Source organism: Erpetoichthys calabaricus, chromosome 15 (assembly GCF_900747795.2).
Source record: "Erpetoichthys calabaricus chromosome 15, fErpCal1.3, whole genome shotgun sequence".
In the NCBI taxonomy this organism is placed as follows: Eukaryota; Metazoa; Chordata; class Cladistia; order Polypteriformes; family Polypteridae; genus Erpetoichthys; species Erpetoichthys calabaricus.
The window spans coordinates 76397045-76417337 of record NC_041408.2 but is presented as its reverse complement, the minus strand read 5'-3'; the positions used below and the strand labels follow the sequence as shown (position 1 = coordinate 76417337).

The 20293-nt window shown below is 38.2% G+C and overlaps 1 protein-coding gene across 1 annotated transcript in view; it reads left to right on the top strand.

Moving 5' to 3' along the window:
• capn2l (calpain 2, (m/II) large subunit, like) overlaps nt 1-20293 on the top strand; it is a 50949-nt gene that overhangs the window by 16197 nt on the left and 14459 nt on the right. The window contains exons 2-8 of the mRNA XM_028820971.2: nt 3470-3539; nt 9422-9540; nt 14401-14534; nt 16649-16817; nt 17292-17375; nt 18266-18351; nt 19086-19160. Coding sequence (XP_028676804.1) covers nt 3470-3539; nt 9422-9540; nt 14401-14534; nt 16649-16817; nt 17292-17375; nt 18266-18351; nt 19086-19160 — 737 coding nt within the window. The remainder of the gene's footprint in view (nt 1-3469; nt 3540-9421; nt 9541-14400; nt 14535-16648; nt 16818-17291; nt 17376-18265; nt 18352-19085; nt 19161-20293) is intronic.

The window sequence follows — 20293 nt, the reverse complement described above, 5'->3', positions numbered from 1 at the left end:
GACTCAGCAATTCGTGGCCAATTTTAAATAATCATGCCCCAAGAAGGTGCAGGCTCCAACAGGGTGTGGGTGTGTGTGAGTGCATGGTTAACTGGGGAACTGGCTGAACGCTCCACATACACGTGCGGAGGCAGATGGATTAGTCAGACATCTCAGTGATGCCACGGAGGGAGTGGCTCCTTGCACTCGTACCCAATTAGGCAGCAGAGAATGAAGGAGCCTGCATGGAACAAAAGGGGTAATAACAGCAAGACAGAGAAAAAAAAGATCTGAAAGAAAAAGAGAAGAGTTGGTGGTTGAAAGACAGAAGAGAGAAGGGCAAGAGTGCAAGGGAACCAGAGCAACAGAAAGGAAGCAGGCAGATGGGAATGGAACCCCGGGGAAAAGAGCAGGCGGTCAGTGCGCAGGAGGGGGCTGAAGGTTGCTCCTTCTGAGTGGCTAGGGAGCAGGAGCAGTGACAATACACCAGAGGACTCCCGGTGAGGGCAGCAGGAGTCAAGGAGGTGGATGCTCGGTGGGACCCCGCGGATCGCCATAGGATGGACGGTGGGTACCCAAGCAGGTCTGAAGGGTGTCAGTGCCTGTTGGTCGACATGTCTCCAGGCTGCAAGATCCGAATACAATAAGACGTCAGTTTTAAAGGGAAGCACCCGAGACTGTGATTTTTAAAGAGGAGTCTCCTGCATGATTTTACCTCCGTTTTAATGGATGAATAGCCTCCACTTGCACAAAGGCTATTTATTGGATTATTTATTCATTGGATTTATGAAGACTGTGCTGCATTATAATTTGGACTCTTACTTTTGTTGGATTTTACTAAAGGTAGTATTCACTTATGCACCTACCCCTTGCTTTGTGCGAGTCTCCTCATTGCCTGGCTCATGCCTCAGGTATGCTATTGGCGGTGTTGGGTTCAAGAGGCTCCTGGAAGTGTCTGGCAATGTATAGCCGACCCGTACAAAAACCTGCACTCGCTGCGGCCCTCCAGGATCTGAGCTTGACTCCCCTGTTTCAACTGATTTCTTAAATTGAACCCAATTCTTGCTATTAATGGAACTTCTTGTTCATTACAGTGCTTATTCCAGTTTATTACTGCCCTGGACATCACTAGTGTGTGTTATTCTCCTCTGTGAACTTCAGAAAGATGTCTGCTACTTATGGGTCACTCACTCCTTATACTTTAGTGCTTAATTTTATGTCTCTTGTCTGTTAAGATTGTAAGTGTTTAATTGCTTGTCCATTGCGTGCTGGTTGATGAAAATGAGGTGTAATTAACAAGTATTGTACATGTTTTGCCCATGTGTATTCATTCATCTTTAAGTAGCTCTTTATATAAATATATATTTAGACAGAATTAAGAGAAAATAAGTGGATTGAGGGGCACTAATTCTTTGTAGTTCCCTTGACATTTTGTTTTCCCCCAGATAATTAACATTTGTAATTGAGTATGTTACATTAACCACAAAAATTGAGTTTAAAATGCAAAATCGGGTGGAATGAAAGCTAGATATTGTGTGGTTCCAAAAGATACATATTAGGGAGTGATAGCTTAAAGGGAAGCTTTACTCTAAATTAAAGCTGTCCGGTATGATCTGACATTTATATATTAAAAAAAAAAAAAATACTATGTGGTCCTGCAGCTGTTTTTTTTGTAATGGCAAATGAATGCTGGTCATTTGTCACAGTGAACTCTTTGTCTTTTTAAAATGCATTTAGTTTTTTCTCTCGAGTGGTGGTATTTGTGGTCTCTTTCATGTGTTATCTTTACAGACAACTTTCATCATATTTGCTGTTTGGAGTGCACTGTAGACAGTAAGCTGGTCCAGTAAGTTCATATACTTATACCTGCTGTATCATATTAGTAAGATTAATATCTATCAAATTGCAAATAGGATTGAAAAAATGATTTTGTCAGTCTAAGAAATGTAATATGTACATTTATAAAAATAATCATTGTTACATTTTTAAATCTTTCATTATAAAAATTTTCTAACTAGTTGTAGCAGAGTTTTTTTTTTTTTTCTTTTGATAGATGGAATTTTATTTGTCCCCAGGGGACTATTTGGCAATGTATGTATTATATGAGACAGCTCTGTGTCTAGTAGCTGTGCATGAGTATGCAGTAATCGTACCATCTAGGTGGGATCTGAACAGTTTGCATAATAAAATTCTTTCCCAGTAATATCAAACTGACTGGACTGGTTCCAGGATAACACAAAAGGTGCATGCAGTAAAGGTTTGAAAAAAAAAAAAAACGGTGTTGAAATCTCAAGTTTGAATCATAGGAATTTTTTGTATTTTTAGTTGACATAAGGGTTTAACACATTCTCCCTTTGACCCTTTACCATATAAAGTAAGTTTTAAGAAAATGGGTGGTCCCTAAACACATTCCAGTATATAAAGATGTTCTCCTGGTTGATTGAAGTGGTTTCTCCCTTTGCTTGCAGACTGGTGAACCTTCCACTTTTAACAGAGCTAACAGCAAACTGAAGTACAGCAATAGAAAGAGGGTCAAAGTCTCTCCCCATTACAACACATTTAAGATTTTTAAAGTAAAAGTACAAACCTCGGGTTTTCTATATACTGAGTTATTTTTAAATGCACATGTCCACACGAACTGTAAGTGCAGTACAGATTTTAAGAAATTCTGTGTTAAAATAAGTTTGAATCATAGGATTTTTTTTTTTCGTTTAACATAAGGGTTTAACACATTCTCCCTGTGACCCTCTATCATATAAAATAAGTTTCAAAAATAGTCCCTGTATGCATTCTAGTATATAAACTTACATTAGAAACTGGACACGTAATCAAAGTGAATTAGTAGTGGAGAGTACAGAAGTTTCAAGCTACAGGGTGGCCAGTGGCCTCCACTGCTGTGCGTAACCAGGAGCAGGTCAGTGCAGTTGTCCAGATGTACATGCAAGCCTTCTGTGCATAAGGGCTTATGGTGCTGTTTCAAGTTGGAATCAAACACTGAAGTATAAAGTAAAGTTGTAAATATTGTTATAGTATTTGGAAACTCAAAGTTTACAAAAAATTAGAAAGAAAATCACATTTTATAGTTACATGTAATTAACATAGAATAGGAAAATGATATTTACAAGTACAGAGCATGGATGAAGGGGTGGCATTCACCATCGCTCTATAATACCCACATTTCTTTTCATTCCAGGAATTAACTGTTTCTTTGTTTACAGATCTGTATGTTTAACAAGTTTATTGTCAAACTTAACATTTCAGCTGTTCTTCCTCGGACTGTTGTTTTGTTTTTGTTTTTTTCTTCTCCTTTTCAGACTCTTGCTGACCCACCATACTAAAGTGCAGTAATTTGAAACAGTTGAATAAATCCATCACATCTAGTTAAATGCAGCTACTGTAAAAGGCCTCATTGACAAGCTGGATAGAAACAGTACATATTAATTTAACTAACTGTTTAACCTTTGTTTTTTTTTTTTGTTTTTTTTTGCAGGAGCTCACATCCAGTCCTCAGTTTATTGTTGGAGGGGCCACCAGGACAGATATCTGCCAAGGAGCTCTCGGTAAAATTTGCAGTTTCTGATGTAAACCTTAACAAGATTACAGTAAAAGCCCTTTTATGTGGTGTTTGTTATATAAAAGTTCATGCTCATGAAAGCGTGTTGTTTAAATTGTGTATCATCTATATTAGTTTAAATGTGTTTTACTAATGGATGTTTGTTCTTAACAGTTGTGTAATTTGGTTCCTTGCATGTTTCTCTTCAGTGGGTGAGTGTTCAGTTTACTAAAATGTCTTAACCCAGTGATGTCTGGCACATCAGTGACTGGCTGATTCTGTCCGCACCACTGCCTCTGTGTGTGGTTCACTTAGCCAGCCAGTGTCTGAAGTGTCAACACGCAACAGTGACTTGGGATTTGGATGTCACTTTGGATAGAAGCATCGGCTAGGTGAATAATAAATACAATGGGCTCAAGTCTCTGTGACATGAAAAGACACATTAATGTTGTGGAGATAGCACAGCAAGTTCTCTAGATATGTAAGAGGTGTGTTTCCAGGGTGCCTCCATATCTTTACTTTTGCTGTATTGGGGGGTAAAAAACACAGGCAGCTTGAACTCTTCAGTGGACACAGGGTTTGCTGTGGTAAAAGAACTGCCATTAAACAACACGGTGTCTGTGTTTAAATGTGGAGCAAATTATAAGTTTGGATAGTGGGGCTGGAGAACTATAACAGGTCTGCATTTAAATAGGAATGCTAGAGTGTGTGTGTGTGTCTGTGTCGGACAGACAGAGAATAAGGACATGTGAGCGTCAGTCAGAGTGGCTTTGCTATTAAAGAGGTGTGGTGTGTGGACGTGGGAGTGGATGAGTGTGACGTGACTTCATGGCTGGAGAGATGAGCTTATAGTGTAGCCATGTTTGCAGTTACAGTTACTAACTTTTACTGGTCTGCAAATTTGCTTGCAATCATTGAGGGTACTGGAGCTGAGGATAAAGCAGAATTGTTATTTGTTAGTCCTTATTTGTACTTTTTCATTGTTTCATGTGTAAGTAGATATTAGATAGACAGGTAATGTATGGTCTTGTGGAAGGACAGTAAATTCTAAAATGCGAAGGCTCTGGTTGCCTTCTCACTACTTATAGTACCACTCCTCAGTTTTTAATTGCAGCTGAAATGCATGTGAGAAAAGACAACACCTTATTTCTTCTGACCACAGTACTAAGCAGACGGTCTAAAATCATTTGCACGTTTTAAGTCAGACCAGGCTGACACATCTGGTAAAGGCCTCAACACTTCCGTGCTGTGCATGTCATTTTACTTTACTTTTTTTTAGCTGTAGATGTACAGTAAGGCAGTCCTACTCTAAACTTGTCAGCTCTACTTCTTTGTCTGATGCCTGATTTCAGTGTTACATAAAGCTGAAATCTGAATTGCATTAAGAAGATATGCGTAAGTGTTCCAGGGCAAAAATCATTGCCTGAAGCAAACTGATATAAACTGATACAGACACCAACAGGAAAAAGTGGAATCTGTGATTGGAGGGGAACCTTGTGGTAGCCTGCAGCATGCAGAACATCAAAAGGAGGCAAAAATAATGAAAATGGCAATGTTATTACAGGGATAGCTATATGGCGGGGTGTTATAATCGGTCGGGACGCCCTTTTGAGGAGAGGACCAGGGCAGTAGACATATCACCAACAGTACCTCCCCCAGGACACAAGAGGGCAGCCCCTCTGGTTTACAGCGGAGCCACGGGACTGGAGCTTAAATGTTCAACCCTGCGGGGGCCCATATCCACCACCAGGGGGCGCCCGGACAGTTCCGGAGCCGTGGTCTACAGCACTTCCACCCCACTCAGAAGTGCTGCCAAAAGAGGTGCCGGTTTCCCATGCAGCACTTCCGCCACACCCAGAAGTGCAGCCGGAGCTTGATCGAGGAGCACTTCCGGGTGCGGTATTGAAGAGTCCGCCTCACTCCACTCGGGCAGAGCTTGCGAGAGAGGAGTGGAGGCAGCTGGAGAAAAGGATAGTAAAGAGATAAGGACTGAGCATTGTGGGGTTTGTGTACATCGTGGTGGTGCAAAACGTTAAATGTGTGTGTTTTGGGACATTCTGCATCCGGGCTTGTCTGTGTCCGGGCTAAAGTTCACACGGGATACATAAAAAGGAAAACTCAAAAGGTGAAATAACAAAATCCAGTGCATCTCTGACTCAAATGGGCTTTGGCCCCTGTCTGTCTAATGGAGTGTATTGCCCCCCCCCCCCCCCCCTTCTCTACCATAGTACCTCACCAAAGCCCGCCCTTCCTCACCGGCCCCATGTCTTGGCTCTCGACTGTAGAACTCCTAACCAAATACACGCCAAGTTCAGTGTTTAGCCCGGTACTTCCACCACCCCAATGCTCCTCTGGCTTCTATCTGTGAAGCTTCTTAAAACTCATCCTGTCAGGATTTCTGGTATTAGTAACAGCGTTGTGTTTCGCATTAGGCATGTGTTCCCTAAAAATGTTTTATCTTGCAGCCTATTATTAGCCTAAAACACACACCTTTCAAAATAAACGACACCGGACAAAACGCTTGAACCTTAGAGGAAACCTATCACTTAGCTTGACTTTTAATACTGATATAACATCAGCCAACACACAGCTATTAAGACAGAGGGAAAGCAGCACATCAGCATTGTGAGAATTTGGGTATGTGGTACTACAGGATCACGGTTGAGTTTTTGTGCCGTTTTCAGAGGTTTTGGCTCTTTAGCTGTGTCTGTTTGTTTTGGTTCTGAGAAAGAATTTATTGAGCCATCCAGCCTAACGTGACAGCGTTCAAATGGTAAAGCTTTGTGATAGGCAACCATTAAAGAAGCAGTGTGTGCTAGCTGGCCTTATTACCTGATAATATTTAGATATTGTTTAAAAGAATTAGCCCAAGAAATGATAAAATGCAATTTGAGCCCCTTCTCTCTGCTTCTGCATCTGTCATATGAAAGAATCTTCATGTGAACCCTCAGCTTTATCTTGTTTTTGTAGTCTTGTCTCTATTTGCATTTCAAAGGGTCATTTTACACAACCCATATAGAGTCTATTATTCCTAATACAACCTAAAATATGTTTATATGTGTATATAAAAGCAACCCAAGTCTTTATGTGTATATAGCAAAACAAATCACATACAGTATGTCAGTCAATCCAGTGAAATAATAAATCCCAGTGGCGTGCTGATATCGGCTTTACCAGATTAGAGACTCCTGGTGTCCCAGCACCTCTAAGCCTTCTTTAATGGCCCATGTATCCCAGGCAGCTCCCCAGCACCATTGCTTGTGTTACCACCTTGGACTGTGGACCCTCTAACAACAATGAGGGGTGGCACTTGTTGGCAGTTGCTCCTCGGAAATGAGTTGGGTAAACGTGGAAACTGCTGGGTTGCCTGCCCTCTGGTGCCCGAGGGATATATGGCCAGCTTCCCTTCAGATTACTTCTCTCTGTGTCTGTCTCACTCTCTCTCATATATACTAACACCCTACATACTGGTATTGTATATCCATTATTTATCCATAAGTCAGCCTTCCCAACTTATAGTCTAAAATTCATAGTAACCGGTCAAGTTTCTGTGTATCTAATGTGACCAGGAAAACATCAAGCTCAGATTTCAAGATGCCTTTTTCAACAACACTACAAGGTGTTTTCTAGCTTTTTATATAAAATGCATCCTGAAAATCTCTTACATCTGTGATCGTAAGTCCACAGTAAAAAAATACACTTAGGAGAAAGCAGATAGTAGGACTTTAATATCTCCCTAATTCACAGTGAATCCTTACAATTTCCTTTTCCTAGTAAAATTTGCCTAAGATTAAAAAAAATAAAACCCCTCTGTTCCTTTCATTGTCTTTCATAATCTATACCTCGCAGTCCTGGTGTAACTCTTAATAGTTTCCCTTGGGATTTTAACCAGAGCCTTAAGGTCCTTTTAATAATACAGAGGAGAAAACTCCACACATTATTCCTGAGCATTATAAAACCTAAACATACATAAGTTATGAATCTAAGAATTTGTTAAAAATCAATTGAATGCACATTTTAAATATGTGTTGATCTGTCCTGTCAGACTCAGGTCAGTGTGGAACAAATCATCTGTTTAGATGGAAATGTGCATCAGACCCTGACATTCACAGTGGTCTACACATCAAACAGTCCTTTAAAATACCGCAGTCGATTGTGGTACCTTCTAGACTTGTACATTTTGAATGCATTGCATAACTTGAAAACTGCAAAAAAATGCCTGTATGAGTAAATAATAAAGATTTGATCAGTTTTAATTATTTTAGAGAATTATTTTTCCATTGTTCCTTATATGCTTCTAAATATTTAACAAAACTTTTGGGTGGCATGGTGGCCCAGTGGTAGAGCTGCTGTCTCACATTAAAGAGACCAGGGTTCACATCCCAGGTCCTTCCTGCTTGGAGTCTGCATGTTCTTTTCAAGTCTAGGTGGGTTTCCTCCCACAATCCAAACATGTGCAGGTTAGGAGGATTAGTGTTTCTAAACTGGCCCTTGTGTGTGTGTGTGTGTGTGTATTGGCCCTGTGATAGACTGGCACCCTGTCCAGGGTATGTTCATGCCTTGTGCCCTATGCTAGCTGGGATGGGCTCCAGCACCCCAAAAAAACACCCTGGTCTAGTGGACTGAGTGGGTTAGACAATGAGTGACTAAACTATTGATGTTTAGTATGTAACTTTAATAACCTGTTATTCATTTTGCATCAGTCTAATGAAACTTGCTGAGATTTCTAAAAGGTGCAACAGAAATAAAAATGTATTAATTCATGTAATTTGTGGTTTGATCAAATACAGTTTACCTTTTGAATAGTTTGTCTGAAAAGCAGACGTGTTTTAGGTACTCTTTTGGCTTTGGCCACTAACTTGTGTTTTTCCAAAACTTCTGATAGTTATAAAGCCTGCATTATGAAGGTGTGTGTGTGTGTTTTATTTATTTTAAAAAATTCCAGAAAATATAGCTAGCAAACTGCATAGATCTTCACAATTTGAGAATATATATTCAATGCCCTGATCTAGTCTACAGTGGTGCCGTAGGATTAGGTCACATTAAAATTCCACATTTTTGTTTTGTAGTAATTGAGTCCATGGTTATATATAACAGCATTCACAAAAAAAACGTGTGGGTACAGAGACATTTTGGTGACTCATAGTTATGGAATGTTGATGCTGAAGGTTATTTAAAATGACATTGAATGTAAAAAGCTGACTTACTATAAACCATTGCAGTAAAATACAGCATCATTTTTTTCAAAAATTTAAAAAAGATTTAAGTATAGCTTTTATGAAGATGGGCTTAACATTTCTGTAAAATTGCTTTCAGTCTTGAAGTTATTTTAATCATGTTGCTTTGGAATAGTCCACTCCTCACAAGGGTCTGATTGTTTTCACGGCTTCAAAGATGCGGTTATTTTGGTGCCAAATGTAAGTCAGTGGCATGTAAAAGTATGACCAGAGAAAAATGTTATAAAAGTGTACTTAAAAAAAAAAAAAAAAAAAAAAAAAAAATGGATGTGGAAAAACTTGAACAAATGTAAATGTCAATTAATATATATAGGAAAAAGGTAGCAGTAAACATGTAGAATGAAAATAACATTCTTTGTCCCTTGTAAATGTCATATACGGTAAGTGTATTTTTTAGAGACAACAAATTCAGCACCGGGACTGAGAAGAGTCCTCGCCATGCAGGAGCTGCTGAACCCATTCAGAGGTCGGTGGTTCAGATGTTCAATGAGTGTGGTCTTTGGTACTACAGTTCTATATTTTGTTGTGGGCTTTTGCTACTCCAATCCTAAAATGACATTACGAGGTCATGTTAATAAAAGTATAGAATTATTTTATTGGGTTAAAACTTGCTGAATTAAATATCTTTTCCAAATACCTTCTTTTTTTCTAGGTGACTGTTGGCTCTTAGCTGCCATTGCATCTTTGACGTTAAATGAAGAAATTTTGGCTCGAGTTGTCCCACATGGACAAAGTTTCCAGGATAACTATGCTGGAATCTTTCATTTCCAGGTCAGGAAATTCACAGTTTGATAAATAGGCTTTTTGTTTCTCCTCACTGTCTTTATCTGCATGTTTTTCTTCCCACCTATGTATTTCTTAATGGCATTTCAATTCAGTACCTGAAATTTGTCCAGTAATGTCGGCTGGCTTTCTAGCTAAGTATTCTTTCCAGTGTCTAAAAAATATGTCAGATTGATGAATGGCCAGTATTGTCCTAGTATGGGTGTGCATGAATGTATGCAATGTAACAAACTGCTGCTTGTCAAGGGTGCTGAAGCAGACTCCAGGCCTCCCGTAACCATGTACCAAGTCAATGGATTTAGGTAATGGATGGTGTTTTGTCTTGGTAGAGTAATATACTTTCCCCTTTTGTATTATTAATATGTAACCTTTGTCAGAATGCCTCAAATCTCACAGACTTACCACTGTTTATAAGGTGTTATAGTATATAACTTCTCCCCACTTTCCCTTCTACATCAATAACCTCAGGCAATTAGGTGTAGTAAAAGACAAGCAGGAGTTTAGTTACAATTGAAACAATGTTGATAATATTCATAAATAATAACAATATACAAAGTACATTTGAATATTGTCAACCATACAACTTGATAAATGGTGATGTATAGTTCAGGCGGCACACAGACTTGTTACTTACTTAAAAATGTTAAGGCATCATTGGTGGTCAGCTTTCTTCAGAACAGGCCACATGCGTGTCTCAATATGGCTGCCAAGCTATGGTCTTCATTGTGTTTCAATTTTCAGTTCATGGTGTGTATGAGCTGCTCCTTCATCAGTTGGTAAGAGAGAGAGAGAGGGTGAGATAAAGCAAGCAAGTTTATTGGTTTTCTGTCCAACCCCTACAGCCAATAGGGCATCATGGTACTTAAAGGCTTTTGATACAAGCCAGTTCCAAACAGCCATACTTCAGACCAATGGGGCAAAGAACATCTTAACACCTGCCATCCCCAAAACCATATGTTAAGGTAAAGCTTGGCAGTTAGGCAGTCTGGCATTTCCTGCGGGAGTTGAGAGAGAGTCCGGCAGAGAAACATTTACCAAACTTGTTTGTAAACATGAATGCTTCTTACTAATGTAACACTAATATTACATTGCTTTGCCTAAATTACAAATAAAGACGTACAAAATATTTATCGACTTATATGCAAAATCTCGCATCACAACAGATGGGAATAATATAGAGAGTTTGAAGAAATTTTAAGGTGGAAATTAGGGAGTATATAATATAATAAATTCCACGTCATTTTACAAGAGTGCATATGCAAAAAGTAAAACTGAACAGATGTGACAAAGTCCAAAAAAGTTAAACTACGATGAATTTGTAAGTGTGGAGACAGTCAAAACAGAGTCTTAACAGGTTTAAAAGCGTTTTCCATCTAATGCAGGACAGGTTCAACTCGAAATCTTAAAAGCAATAAGATAATATAGAAAACTTGCAGTTAGTAAATAAGGAGATTAAAAAGAAGCAGATGAATAATGTGTGCAAGACAGCAGTAAATGTAGGGCTGTGAGAACAATTACTGTATTAAAAAGGATGTTAGGAAAGCCAAAAGGAGCAGAAAAATGAAATGATGGCCCAAAGAGGTTCTTTCAGTATTTTAGTAGCAAAAGAACATTCTGGGAGGAGGTGAAAAGTCTTAAGAACACTAAATATGCAGACATTGAAATACCGATTGCTCTAAACTTGCATTTTTCTGCAGTTTTCACATGTGAAGAAGTGGATAATCTCCCAGCAGTAATATAGCATTATATTGCAGAAGGAGAATGGCCTGTTCTCCACACCTTTTTTTAATGTTCAGTCAACACATTTGACCACTTCTTGTCAGTGCTGCATAACCACAGTAAGTCTAGATAAGTCACTGCAACAACTGTATTTTAAACATGAAGTGTCAGTCTGCCTGTATTATCATTGACACTTCTCCCACCAGTGTTGCACAAAAGGAGGTGTTAGTTTTACCTGCATTACAAGTGTAGATCAACGCTTGGTGAGGACACTGAATCTTTTGTTAGATTACTTTGTTTGCTTACTGTCATGGGCCAGTTATATTTTTTTGGTGTGCTATCTCCTAGCTGAATGATCTCCATTTCAGTTTGATGGAAATACTTTACTTGGAGGATGTCACCCCTGGTTTCTGTCTCCTTCCATTACTGTAATCGTGTGTTCAGTGCACAATTGGATTTTAGAAACCTGTAAGTGTAATGTACTTCATGCCACAGGAAACGGTGTCTATAGGTAACATTATGAAATGCACAGCGTGCTGCTGCTCTTTTCTACCATATATTTCTGTTCAGCTCTGTTAAGTAGGTTACACCTTTCTTTTTTAGGAGCTGGGCTTTCATTTTAAACATGCAATTTACAGTCTGCAATCTGATGATTATGGGAGTGATAGCCTTTTCTTGTGAAATGTTGTATGCATTCAGTTTGTTACATTCAGTGAATCTGATGGACGTGTGGGTTACCACAGGGTGGAGGGCTTTGTGGATTGCTTCTTTTTAAAACGCGGCTTCCATTGTACAAGCTTAATAGTGACACTCAAATTCATGCGTTAAATTCGGGAGGTACATTTAAGAGGGTCAAATGAATAAAATATGTTACAATAAAAGTAATACAACAAATACTGCAGGAGTGGAATCAAATCACCTTTAATCGCTGTGTTAAACAGTATTTCTGTTTTTGAGTGTGTCCATATTTTGACGTTGCTCATTACTACGGGCCACACTTTGGAGGAATCAATGGCTGCACTAACACACAACCTGAAATTTCAGGCATATTTTTAAAAACCTTCCAGCTATATTTTAAACTCGAAAAGAAAGGCCATCTTAGGAATGGATCTAATGTTCAAATTTAGCTAAAACATGAAAAAGCTGTAATTTGGTCATTCTGAATCACAGTAAAGTGTGTGTTTGTGGTTGTTTTAGTTTGTTAGATTTTAAGCATTACTGTTGTGAAATATTTTCTTATTACAATAAAGCACATTAGTTCTCTTCACATTTTATTTAAAGGCAAGAATTAATCTTTAATAAATAGACAGATAAATCGGAACATAAACAACCAAGACATTCACAAATTCTAAACTAGCCTGATTAAAAAATGTTTTATAACAAGGCAATGGTGTAATGATGAATAAAGTGCATCAAGATTCTCTAAAGGAAAGAACATCCATCCATCCATCCATTTTCCAACCCGCTGAATCCGAACATAGGGTCACGGGGGTCTGCTGGAGCCAATCCCAGCCAACACAGGGCACAAGGCAGGGAACCAATCCCGGGCAGGGTGCCAACCCACCGCAGGACACACACAAACACACCCACACACCAAGCACACACTAGGGCCAATTCAGCATCGCCAATCCACCTAACCTGCATGTCTTTGGACTGTGGGAGGAAACCGGAGCACCCGGAGGAAACCCACGCAGACACGGGGAGAACATGCAAACTCCACGCAGGGAGGACCCGGGAAGCGAACCCAGGTCCCCAGGTCTCCCAACTGCGAGGCAGCAGCGCTACCCACTGCGCCACCGTGCCGCCCAAGGAAAGAACAGCAATCTGTAAAACAGTGATGCTTTTAAATAGCAGTAGCAACTAATGATTTTGTGTTTTTTTTGGTTGCCTATCCTTCAGTGCCAATCAGCAGTGCAAGGTTTACAGGCCTTTAATTTTACAAATATGCTAGTGAAATAATATTTCAATAATGCTGATTTGAAGAAAAGCGATTATAATACCAGCAATCTATGTGTAAGAGGAAAACAGGGGATTCATCAAAGAAAGTGAGGATAGAATCCTTTTCTGTGAAAAATATACATTTATTAGTTCAAACAGATTAATATTAGCTGATGATGTAAAATGAAATAGAGCCAGTCATAAGGTCTTTGAGCTGGCCTGTCAAGAAGAGAACTACAGGTACTCGTCGACTTACAATCACGTTTGGTTCTGACAGACCGGCCGTAAGTCTATCTGGACGTAAGACAGACCTGTATATGTATTCAATCCTGACAATATGTATTGTACTTTTCCTTGAGTCATATTGTTTGTTTTATATCTTTTTTTTATTATCATTCTTAGCACATTGTGTAGATTTTCTATCATTTTTAGTTATTTTTTTATTTTGTTTTGTTGTTACTGTTATTCGCATGGATGCCAAACGTTTCAAAAGCTTCACAAGTCCATTGTTTGTTTGTCTGTGTTATGTTAAGTCATCAGTGTGAGCCTCTGCCAGTGTTCATTGTGAGAGGAGGAATTGTACTGGCAGAGTTTGAGCACTCACATGTTTTTCTGTTTTAACATTTCAGCCTATTAATAATAAACCGTAACAGATAAAAGAGTTCAGTGTGGTGGTGTCAACCCTTTGTGGCGGTTCACACAAAGCGGCACATTGTGCAATGCTGAAGCTTTGGAGGTTAACCAGATTCAAAGCCAGAGTGCACTAATACAGCATAACTTAAGGTCACGTGCGATCACAATTGCTTTCTTTCTTCCCTCATACTACTTGATCACCTTCATTTTTGCATCGAGATCAATTTGCCTTTTTTCCCCAGACAAATGTAACTGAACATCATTGAAACCGCTGCAGGTAATAAACGGAGATCAAGATGAATGAGTCACGGCATACAGAGCTGGCGTGGTGAAAACTGTTGTTTGCCCGTGAAGCACAGTAGATGTCATTAACCAAACAGTTGTAATATGTATAGGTCGTAAGACGATGACTACCTGTATATAAGAATCAGTAGAATTGCAAATGCATTCTTTTATTTGACACTGTTCTCCTCTTATCATCCTGGATATCTGTCCTCATGCTGCATGCGAATACCTGCCCATTGCTCACTCTTAGCGGCTTATGTTTGTCTCTTGTAGTTCTGGCAATTTGGAGAATGGGTTGAGGTAGTTATTGATGACAGACTACCTGTGAAGGATGGAGAGCTGGTGTTCGTCCACTCGGCTCAAGGAAATGAGTTCTGGAGTGCCCTGTTGGAGAAGGCATATGCTAAGTAAGGAAGAATTTACTTTTTATGTGTGTAATAATATATATAATATATATTTTTTATATTTATATATATATATATATATATTTATCATATACAGTGCATCCGGAAAGTATTCACAGCGCATCACATTTTCCACATTTTGTTATGTTACAGCCTTATTCCACAATGGATTAAATTCATTTTTTTCCTCAGAATTCTACACACAACACCCCATAATGACAACGTGAAAAAAGTTTACTTGAGGTTTTTGCAAATTTATTAAAAAATGAGAAATCCCATGTACATAAGTATTCACAGCCGTTGCTCAATACTTTGTCGATGCATCTTTGGCAGCAATTACAGCCTCAAGTCTTTTTGAATATGATGCCACAAGCTTGGCACACCTATCCTTGCCCAGTTTCGCCCATTCCTCTTTGCAGCACCTCTCAAGCTCCATCAGGATGGATGAGAAGCGTCAGTGCACAGCCATTTTAAGATCTCTCCAGAGATGATCAATCAGATTCAAGTCTGGGCTCTGGCTGGGCCACTCAAGGAAATTCACAGAGTTGTCCTGAAGCCACTCCTTTGATATCTTGGCTGTGTGCTTAGGGTCGTTGTCCTGCTGAAAGATGAACCGTCGCCCCAGTCTGAGGTCAAGAGCGCTCTGGAGCAGGTTTTCATTCAGGATGTCTCTGTACATTGCTGCAGTCATCTTTCCCTTTATCCTGACTAGTCTCCCAGTTCCTGCCTCTGAGAAACATCCCCACAGCATGATGCTGCCACCACCATGCTTCACTGTAGGGATGGTATTGGCCTGGTGATGAGCGGTGCCTGGTTTCCTTTCCTTCTGGAAGGTTCTCCTCTCTCCACAGAGGACCTCTGGAGCTCTGACAGAGTGACCATCGGGTTCTTGGTCACTTCCCTGACTAAGGCCCTTCTCCCCCGATCGCTCAGTTTAGATGGCCGGCCAGCTCTAGGAAGAGTCCTGGTGGTTTCGAACTTCTTCCACTTACGGATGATGGAGGCCACTGTGCTCATTGGGACCTTCAAAGCAGCAGAAATTTTTCTGTAACCTTCCCCAGATTTGTGCCTCGAGACAATCCTGTCTCAGAGGTCTACAGACAATTCCTTTGACTTCATGCTTGGTTAGTGCTCTGACATGAACTGTCAACTGTGGGACCTTATATAGACAGGTGTGTGCCTTTCCAAATCATGTCCAGTCAACTGAATTTACCACAGGTGGACTCCAACTAAGGTACAGAAACATCTCAAGGATGATCAGGGGAAACAGGATGCACCTGAGCTCAATTTTGAGCTTCATGGCAAAGGCTGTGAATACTTATGTACATGTGCTTTCTCAATTTTTTTATTTTTAATAAATTTGCAAAATTCTCAAGTAAACATTTTTCACATTGTCATTATGGGGTATATATATATATATATAATATGTTTTATACTGCATGTATTGCTTGGTATGCTCCATAGTGACGTTTCAGAAGAGACAAAAACTAGTGGAAAATGTAGAGAGAAAAAAATGTTAACAAAAACACAAAAATATGTTTGACCTGTAATTTTCATTTCAGTCCTTATTTCTTGCATAACAAGACATTTGTCAACAAGAATAAAGTACATTTTAAAGATTTTATAGTCTAATTGAGTTTTACACCTAAACTAAGCTTAATATACACATTGATTTGATTATTTACAATAAGTGATTACAGTTACAATCTGTGATTTTCAAGCTAAAATGAAGTGCAGAGTATACTCCATATTTGGGTAGGATATCCAGAGAGTAGCTAGTAAAGCTTAAAAAACATTTAGCATTAAAATGACAGCTTTTTATAATTGTAAAATTCAAACAATAAAAAAAGAAAAGGTATCACTTTATCCTCTCCTTTCTGACTGTTATGCTTCTCTGTGTTTTACCAAGTAGTTGTATTCTTTATAATTGCCGTGTAGAAGCCACCCAAGTTTCACTTATTTAACTTTGTCACATGCCTGGGATTGTTACTGCTGACTGAACTGTAGCATCACTTCCAGTGTCATCTTGCTCATGTGCCAGCTTCCAGTAACACTGCACACTGGGATCAGGTAGGGCTGTGGGTGGATGATAATATGAATTTATTGTTGTTTTCTAGGTTGAATGGCTGTTATGAAGCTCTGTCTGGTGGAACTACCACAGAAGGCTTTGAAGATTTTACTGGAGGAATTGCAGAAGTTTATGAATTGCGTCGGCCTCATCCCCAGCTATTTAAAATAATTAGTAAAGCTTTGCAAACAGGATCACTTCTTGGTTGCTCTATAGATGTGAGTAATTATTTATGTGTCACATGATCATTACACATAAATTTTGGAATAGTTTTTAAAAATATTTGATGTTCATTTTAATTATGATATAACCAAGCTTAACGTACAAAAAGAAATCACCTTTAAATACCTTTTGTGAATAATTTAGTACTGGAACACATTTTTACTTTTAAAGAGGGAGTTTTCTGTGTATTTGCAATTTCTGATATAATAACACTCAACATGATTAGTAAATCATAAATTAAAATGTGACATTCTCAAACTCATTTTAGGCTCACTGGGGTTTAGAGCTTATCTTAAGTGAAAATATTTAAAGAAATTACTAGATTGACTGGTTCCTAATTCAGTTTTAGTGTTGATTTCTTTCATTTTACCTGAAGAATAAATGTGAACTATTTTATTGCAAAGGTGTTTTTTTTTTGTTTATGTATCCTGTTAGTTTTTTAATTTTTGTGCTTATTTGATATTGTTTAGATCACAAGTTCAGCCGAAACAGAGGCAGTAACTTCCCAGAAACTGGTGAAAGGACATGCATACTCATTGACTGGAGCAGAGGAGGTATTTGTGTGCAGTGCAAGTAAACTTATCAGAGTGTTATTGGAGACCCTCACAGTGATGCTGAGTTTGACTTTTCCATGTATTTTGCTATTTTTTACTTGTAATTAGAATTAAATCAAATCAGAGTTTATTTATATGGCACATTTTACAATGAGCAATGTCACAAAGCAGCGTTACAGATTTATGGGCCTTAAAACTCAAGAAAAAGGTCCTTCTAACATTTCAGCGCCAGGGAAAGTAGTAAAAATCTAAATGTCTTTGGTCATCATCAGATAATTAATGGACAAAATAAAAGTTGGCTATATTATTTTACATAAATTAAAAATAATACACTACAATAGAAACTTTAAAAGAAGAGACAAAAGACAGATTGGAGTGTTGATTTCATTGTGAATTTGAAATATTTAGTTTTAATCCTGACTAAACCAATATGTTTTAGCCTAGATTTGAAAACTAACAGGAATATAGGCAGTTTAACATATTGACCAAAGCAAAATCAAACTTTGCAGGGTGGTGTTTTATTAATTTTGAATAAACTAATAATGGTCACCCTTGTTAATCAAAAATATTAAAGTTAGTCATGTACAGAAGCAACAGTCATCTTCACTGCAATTGTTTTAAGTTTGCAGTTTTCCTGAATATCTGCCTGGAAATTAGTAAGTAATTAATTCTAATAACAAAGGGAGATCAGTCAGACTTGAGTTGTGGTTGTTGTGTGTGGATTTTCAACATCTCTGTTACAGAAGGTTTTGCTTCAAGGATAATGTCTTTATCTTGGAACTCCAGTATAGATCCTTGAAAACATCAATGATTTTAAATACAGAATAAAAAGGAGAAGAATACTAATATACGTGTGGCATTAAAACCTTTTCTTCATGCATGTTTTTTAGGTAGATTATAGAGGACGCCCTGAGAAACTGATCAGAATCCGCAATCCCTGGGGTCAGGTGGAATGGACTGGACCCTGGAGTGATAAGTATATATATATTTCAATATGTATAAATGTTATATAATAAATAATGTTTCATAGTTACCTAGACAACATATTCCAGGATCCGTTGCTTCATGTCTTTAATTCTGTTGTTGTATAGTTCGTGTAATAAAAGTACAGTGAAAAGGCACATAGTTAAAATGCATTTTCAAAATGGGAATACGAAGGACATTTGACAAATAAGTTAAATATACTTAACAAGAATTGCCAATTTCAGAAGTTTTTTTTTTTTTCTAATATACATCTCAAAATCTTTTCAAAAGATCTCAAAAGATGTCCTTTTGTTCAGTGTTCAGAGCCACAAATAATTATACATCACCTACTTCTGTGTAGTATATGTTGTACTTACAGTATATTCTACATACTTGATCATTAACATAACCTCTGTACAAATCAGAACAACAGAAGCAATAATATTTTGCATTTTATGAAATACTCTGCACTTAAATGTTGATAGTGCGTTGTAATGAGTAGTCAAAACAAATAAACTTGGATATAGAGACCAAAGGCAGCCCTAGCATTTTTCTTAATAATCCTCAAGTTACGCCACTGTACCTCAGCTGAATTCCTACTAAGCTGATTTCTGTTTGGGGCTCCTTTAGAATCTTATTTTTTTTATAAACAAATATCATATTTTAGGCATTATGAAAGCTAATAGTTTAAAGATCAAACACTATTATTATTATTTAAAATATTTTAAACAACAACCCATTTTTCAGCTCACGAGAATGGAGTCAGATCAGTGCTGGAGAAAAGTCCAGACTGAGTAACAAGTCAGAAGATGGAGAATTCTGGTAGGTTGGTTTGATGTGCAGTTTAACTGTTGGAAATATTTTGTGTTTGTGTTTATTTCCCAAAACCTGATACGATTAACTCCACTGCTCAGATTTGTATATCTATTGAATTCTTTTGTAATGTAAGAAGTGAGGTAACCTTATTTGGTATTAATCTCCAAGGGGAAATTGCCTTTTTGCATGACCTTTTTGGGGGAGTCTATTCAGGTTGGTTAATAAGTAAGAGTAGGCACTTGACCAAACTGACGGTTATTCTGTATGCAGAATTAAGTGTGAATTTAAAAAAAAAAAAAAAACTTTTCATTTCCTTTTTCATAAGCTTATTGGTATTTTTTTGTGTTTTGTTTTCTCAATACTAATAAAATGTAATAAAACACGCACTTAAAATGGCCTATACAGTACATGCATTCTCAAATCCACTTAATCCATTTTGCGGTTGCACTGAGCGTATCTTGGCAGACTCTGACACGGCAGAGGAATAAGCCCTGAACTGGGGGGCCACTTATTTCAATGGCACACACCTACATGTGCGCACACACACACACACTCACAAACAGGACAACTTACATTAACAGGCATGTCTTGGGGATGGTGGAGAAAAACTGGAGTGTTCCAAGGAATTGAAGGAGATGTGGAAAGTAAATAATATTGGGGGATTACATCTTCTTTGTACCCTTGTCCTCAAGGCTTTGATGATATGATAGGCTCTAACAGACCATAAAGGGTTTAGCAGTTTTTGACTGCATTTTTGGAGTTCTACATTATAGCACTGGTGTTATTACATTTATGTTTGGTTTGGACAGCAAGTCAAACCAAATGATTTTTAACTGATGTCACAAGCCACGATATTTCCTTCTTGGTTGTGGTTCCATAGCACACTGTGATGTAATTAATTATGTCCCTTTTTATGGTGAAGCAGTGCAATTATAATATCTGCATTCTGTTCACTATATAGCTGTTTATGCAGCCATTCACTTGTTTTCTAACCTTGTAATCCGGTTTAAGTTTTGTGGGAATTCAAAGCCTGTCCCAGATTCCCTGGGTGCTGACATAAAGCACAGTCTGCCACACACAAATACTTAGAAAAGATCATTTTAGGGTCTCCAGTCCTCCTAACCTGCACAACTTTGAGA